The sequence below is a fragment of the Cryptomeria japonica genome, chromosome 6 (genome assembly GCF_030272615.1).
Source record: "Cryptomeria japonica chromosome 6, Sugi_1.0, whole genome shotgun sequence".
NCBI classification, from domain to species: domain Eukaryota; kingdom Viridiplantae; phylum Streptophyta; class Pinopsida; order Cupressales; family Cupressaceae; genus Cryptomeria; species Cryptomeria japonica.
The window spans coordinates 554,404,889-554,411,585 of record NC_081410.1 but is presented as its reverse complement, the minus strand read 5'-3'; the positions used below and the strand labels follow the sequence as shown (position 1 = coordinate 554,411,585).

At 37.9% G+C, this 6,697-nt stretch overlaps 1 protein-coding gene across 1 annotated transcript; it reads left to right on the top strand.

Moving 5' to 3' along the window:
- Positions 1-3,673: 3,673 nt before the first annotated feature.
- LOC131067299 (probable L-type lectin-domain containing receptor kinase S.5) lies at positions 3,674-6,363 on the top strand. Its single transcript, XM_059207483.1, has 2 exons — positions 3,674-5,985; positions 6,149-6,363. The coding sequence occupies exons 1-2, from the start codon at positions 3,924-3,926 to the stop codon at positions 6,151-6,153; spliced, it is 2,067 nt and encodes a 688-aa protein (XP_059063466.1). The 5' UTR covers positions 3,674-3,923; the 3' UTR covers positions 6,154-6,363.
- The last annotated feature ends 334 nt before the right edge of the window (positions 6,364-6,697 follow it).

Below are 6,697 nucleotides of genomic sequence, written 5' to 3'. Positions count from 1 at the left end.
TTTATGTGGTTCTAGATGATATGTCGTAGACACACACAACGTTCGGTGTCAATGTACTAACACCTGGTGATATTGACAAAAAATTCAATGCAACATACTAATGAGGGCATTGTTTGTTGTCATGGAGTGGTTGAAATTCTAGAAGGGTAATTGATTATCTCTGAGCAACTTTTGTAACACACTTAAGAATTAGATAGTTTGGCGAACACCCAATCACGTTGAGTCCCTTGTGTGTTCTTCTCAATTTCTTGAGGGATGCTAATTACATTAGTAACTGCTTTAATTTTCCTAGACCCCCTACAAGAGGACACAACTGGACAAAGTTATTAGCATGAGAAAATTGAAGCAAAGTCTGAGCCAATGTCCGTTGATAGTCTCTAAGTGTAGTACACAAATTGGAAAAGGTAGGGCACTTAGGTAAGGAAAATTTCTCCCAAGTGCTAGTTGCAAACTGTGGATGGACATCCTCTAGAGATACCCATCAAGGAGGACATAGGGTTCTTGGAAGAGACAAACTAATAATGAGAAATGAAGTTTGTAAGTTTCTTGTTTGATTTTTTCTTACAATGAATAAGGTCAGGGATAGTGACCTTGCTACCAATGTTCGCTTGAAATCTTCGGAGAAATTCATTCATCAGTTGATCAAAAGAGTAGATGGAGTTATCAGATAAAGAGCAATACCATTTTACTGCGGTTAAACCCTTAAGAGACTGAGAGAATATCTTGTCTAAGATATGATATTAATGATGGAAGTCACTACAAAGTGTAGTGAAAGAGTTGATATGTAGGTGCGGATCACCATCTCCATTGAATTTATCAAACTTAGGAATCTTAACCACATGGGGTAGGTGTGAATTTAGGATATGAACAAGTGGGTTGTAGTGATTGTATGGAGCGAGGGTTGAGTGGTAGCATTAGTTAGATTAGCAAGTTGTGATTGCAATTGGCCCGTATTCTCCAATATGGTATTTAACAAGTTGGTCATAAATTGGAGAATATGATGATAGCATGACAATGATAGTGTCTAGAATGAAGCAATAAATATGGTAGTTCTCCTTAAAAATGTAACTTAAATTTTGAAATAAATAAATAAATATCATTTTGACTTCCAACATTTGCAAGACTTGTTATGTGGCCAAGGATAATGTTCTAACACTAGTACTTATATAAATAGAGGTTCTTGGAAGTATATAGATTGAAATAAGTAATCTAAGAAATCAATAAATTTATTCAACTATTTTATTCAACTATTTATTGAGTCTATGTAGATAGATAGAAAGTAAAGGGTATCCATTATTATATATATCTGTTCTATTATTCTTTTCAAAGTAACTATATAAAGTAGACATATAATAACCAATACCACATATATCAGTTCCCCTCACAAAGTTTCTAGGATAAAAGATGCTAAATTGTTTGATTTTTTTCTTACTAGTTCTATGTTTTATTTTTGTTTATACTCATAATATTCATACCGTTTAAGAAAATTAATTGTGTCAATCATATAATAAGTAAAAATATTGATAAGTTGCAGGTTGATATGAAACATGACATGTTTTTTAAGGTATACGAAGATAACTAAGCCATCCAAAGTTCCAACTCTAATTTTATGCCTTTTTACCTTTTTATTATGTATTTATCATATAGGTTCACAAACAACCTAAAGTGAGGGGAAAATGCAAGGGATACAACTGCATACCCTACACGATTTCTTATTCTATTTTAGATACATGCTATAAATGCATATTTACATTCACACACAAAACAAACATACCTAGAATTAATCAACTAATAATCACTCATTTGACATTGGTTTAGGTCAATCCACATTCACATTGGTTTGCCACCTAGGACTAGGCCACATGGTGCGGCCTATTTTATAGACTAGTTCACATGGTGTGGCCTACTTTATGGACTAGGTTGCTTGACACAAGCTAGTCCATTTCCTTTAATATTCAAATCTCTTAGCCAAAATCTAACCCCTTAAAAAATTATCAAAAATATTAAATTGTGTTACTATAGACATGTATTGAAAGACATTCTTGGTCCATTAGTGTCTAATTGAGAACCAACTAGATATGGAATAAACCATCCTATTTAAGAGTATTCTACATATACTTTATAGATTCACCAAAACATTCGACCTTGTGTTTATATCACATATTTGACATCATCATGGTGTTTGATTTTCTTCCATTAGATCGATTGCTATCAACAAGCTCAAGATTCTTCCTTTTATCTTGAAGCAAGGTCCACTTTATTTCTAAACACAATGCATTCACAAAAAAGTCTACAAGAAAGGTGAGTAGAATTACTAGACCCTATCAACAAAATATTAGATTGCATCACTCGAACTAATATACATGATACAATTTAATAATAGACTAAAATATATGACATGGGCTTATTAATAACTATTACATATTCAAATATAACTCTATTAGATCTTCATAGATTTGCATTGTGAGAGTCACATCATTAATATTAACATGCTTTTTGTTGAGGTGTCCAAAAAGGTCCAAAACAAAAGTTAAACTGATAATTGTAAACTAACTCATGTTTTATTGGTGCACTATAATGTTATCACATGATTTGTTTACTTTTGAGATCTAATGTATACATTTCATTCAATTATGGGTACACTAACAACTTTGAAATCACAACTATTGGTGCTATATTATTAAAATTATTGAACATTAACTTAACAAATGCTATAATAATTATTGGAACATGCTCAACTACTAGGTCCTTTCTCCTAGACATATTCAAATAGACTAAAGGATAATACTTCAAACCCAAAATCTGTTTAAACTTAATATTCTAAAAAAAATGATTGTTAAATCCATCTCAATGCAAACCCTACGATGCAACCTCAAGGTAAAAATTTTGTGAAAAATTCCTACTCTAAATGACTTTTGCAAGCTATACAACTATTTGTCTTAAAAAAGTCTTAAAGTAAGGTTTAAAAAAAGCTCAATCCACATTGAATACTATTATTTTGTGATAATATTACCTTTGTAAATCTGACATTGGGTGTGTGAATAATTGATTTCCTGAGAAGTTTTCTGTCAAATTTGTGTGGGACATCTTTAAGTTCTATCATTCTTTTCTTTTTTGACTTTACAAGAGTTAATTTATTATTTTCGTGAGAATTTCAGATTACGCAATTAAATATATTATGTATGATCAAATCCATATCAATGCAAATCCTAAGATGCAATCTCAAGGTTAAAAAAAAAAGAGTGAAATATTTTTACTCTAAAGTTATGCAATTATTTCTCTCAAAAAAATCGAACAAAGTTCCAAAAAGAAAGCTCAAGCCACATTGAATAATATTACTTTTGTAAATCTGAACTGGGTGTGTGAATAATTGATTTCTTTCAATTTAATTGAAGTTTGACTGATTTCCATGCTGCCACAGGCTTCGAGTTCCATCATTCTTTTCTGTAGGGACTTCTAAACTTACAAGAGTTAATTTCTTATTTTCGTGAGAATTTCAGACTACGTAATTGGACATATTATGTGTGATCTAATATTCGGGCTTCGAAAATTTTGGGGTGTCACTACCTTGCACAGAGGATATTTAGGTTGAAAAGGACGTAATGGAGAAATAGACAAGAAATCAGCGCGTGGGTTACGGATGACTGACTTTCTTGGAACTTCTTCAAATTCACTTGGGTTTGGTAATTTAGTTTTGGAAGATTTTAACATCTGATAATATTACTTGTCAAATTCTGGAACTGGGTGTGAGAATAACTGATTTCTTGCAGGTTCACAGATTCCATGCTGCCAAATTTGAATGGAACATGCTTCTGGTTCCATCCTTGTTTTGTGTTGTGGCCTTTCCACTTTAGAAGAGTTAAAAATCTCTAATTTCTGTGACCCACAGACTTCAATTTGATTTTGTCCTAGGTAGATTATCAATGTTGATAAGGCGGGTTTGTGCTCTGAAAAGCCTGCTTCCATTTTTTATTTGTGCTTCCTACGCACAGCAGGCGAATAGCAAGAGCACTAATTTTTCCTTTGCCTACTTTGGCCAGAACAACAGCCAGCAGCTCATATACATGGGGAACGCTTCCATTCCAGCCGACCATGTTTATATCAATCTCACACCTGATCCATACGCCACTTTAAATGTCTCAAACGAAACGGCTTCAAATGTGGTGTTTCCGAGAATGATTGGAAGGGTTCTGTACCGTCAGCCTGTCACGATGTGGCCGGCGAGTTTCACCACCGTTTTCACCATCTTCGTAAAACCCAAAGTTTTCAATGGTGACGGTCTTGCTTTCATCATTGTCCCGAATAACAAAAGCTTTTTACCAAGAAGCTATGGCAGCATGCTCGGCGTCTACGACCAGTCTACGGACGGAAACACGACTGGGCAACTCGCCATCGAATTCGACACGTACAAGAATCGATTCGACCCGGACAGCAATCATGTGGGCATCGATACTCGGGGCACCACATCCGACTCAACCGCTGGTATGGGAGAGCAAGGCATCGACATCAAGGCCGGGCGAGCTATACAAGTCCGGGTCCATTACGACGGCCGGGCTAAATCCCTGCAAATCTATGCGCGCTATGCAAACAGTTCTTCGCCCTATGCGAGCATTCTGAACCACACGGTGGAGCTCGAAAACACTGTTCCAAGATCGGCGTATGTGGGTTTTGCTGCATCAACAGGGAATTCCTACGAGGTACACAGAATTCTCAACTGGAATTTCAGCTCCGTGATTTTACCTAACTCTTCTCTGAAATTGCTCCCAGTGGGAACGGGAACGCCCGGAGGATTCGGTACTGGGGTCAAAATCGGCGTCTTGGCGGGATCCATTACAGTCGGGTTAGTTGTGGTGGGATTATTAGTCTGGTGGTTCGTGGTTAGGAAAAAGAGGGCTGCTTCAACTCTTGGGTACTTCAGCGGGGAACTGGCAGTGATTCAAAACGCGCCCCACAGGTACCCTTACAGGCAACTTGCCGCCGCCACAAACAATTTCAGCGAAGCGGAGCTTCTGGGAACCGGCGGGTTCGGGAGCGTGTACAGAGGAAATCTTGGGGGCGGAGGGAACGAACCGGCGGCGTTGGTAGCGGTGAAGAAAATTTCAGCGGGGTCAAAACAGGGGGCAAAGGAGTTCATCTCAGAAATCACCACCATCGGTCGCCTACGCCACCGGAACCTAGTGCAGCTCCACGGGTGGTGCCACGAGCGCGATGAGCTTCTCCTTGTCTACGATTACATGCCCAACGGAAGCCTGAACAAGTTTCTCTTCGACAGAACAGGGGCCACGCCCTTGAATTGGGCGCGGCGTCACAGGATTCTGTGCGGCCTGGCTTCGGCTCTACTGTACCTGCACGAAGGATGGGAGCAGCGGGTCGTTCACCGGGACGTGAAGCCCAGCAATGTGATGCTCGACGGGGAATTCAATGCCCGACTTGGGGATTTTGGTCTGGCCAGGTTTATTGAGAATGACGATGCTACTCCTGATGTGACGACCCGACTGGCGGGTACGCCCGGGTACATGGCGCCCGAGTGCAGCTACACGGGCAAGGCCACCGCCGAGTCGGATGTGTTCAGTTTTGGGATCGTGCTGTTGGAGGTGGCCACTGGTAGGCGGGTGCTGGAGCGCAAGAGTCCATTGGCTGAAGGGAATTTGGTGGACTGGGTTTGGGGGCTTTATAGCCAGGATAGTGTTTTGGAGTGTGTGGATCCCAAATTGGATGGGTCTGATTATGATGCAGAGGAAATACGAAGGGTGTTGATCTTGGGTTTAGCGTGCTCGCATCCTGATCCACAGTTACGCCCTTCTATGAGACGGGCCATTCAAGTGCTCATGAACCCTAATGAAGAGCTGCCGCAGCTGCCTTCCACCAGGCCAATGGCGATCTATGTTGTTTTGCCACCGGTTGGAGCTGTGTTTTCTCAGTCCACCTTGTCTAGTCTCGTGCCTGAAAGTAGCAATGGAACCATTACTACTTCAGTACATAATGGTAGGTAGGCCCGCCTTAATTGTCTTGCTCTCTTTTCCTTAATCGTGTAGGTTTACAATGAGCATTGGGTAGCTTTGTGTAGCTGTCTGTTTCTAATTTTCCCTGACTAACATATCACTCTTTAATTGTGTGTGTGTTTTTATTATAATTAATCTATCATCAGATTGAAAAAGAGAGTTTCAGAAGATTCAAGTTATCATTAACATATGATTCGGTACCTTTAATACCACTCTTAAATCAGCCGTCAGTTTTAACATCACATATAGTGAGATCTTTGTAAAATATGAACAATCATATAAGACCGATATTTCTCACCATATGTTATAAAGTAACTGGATGATTATTGTAAACATCTTCAAAAAATAGTGTTATTTTTAAATTTGATTGTTTATACATTTTTATTATCAAGTGTGTGATCTATCATTAGAATGAGAGGGTTTCAAATTAACATTAATATATATAAATTAAGATTTGACACTTTTCAAACAAAATTATTACATTTGCTTACTCTTAAATCAATAGTCATAATTTTAAAATCATGTCAAAGGAGATCTTTGTAAAATAGGAACGATGGAGATTTCTCACCACATAATATAAAATAATTAGATGAGTATTGTAAAAATATTCAAAAATAGTATTGAGGAGATTTGTATTTGTTCGTGTTGCCTAAAAAAATTGAGGTTAAATTTCACTATAGCATTTAAGTATAAAA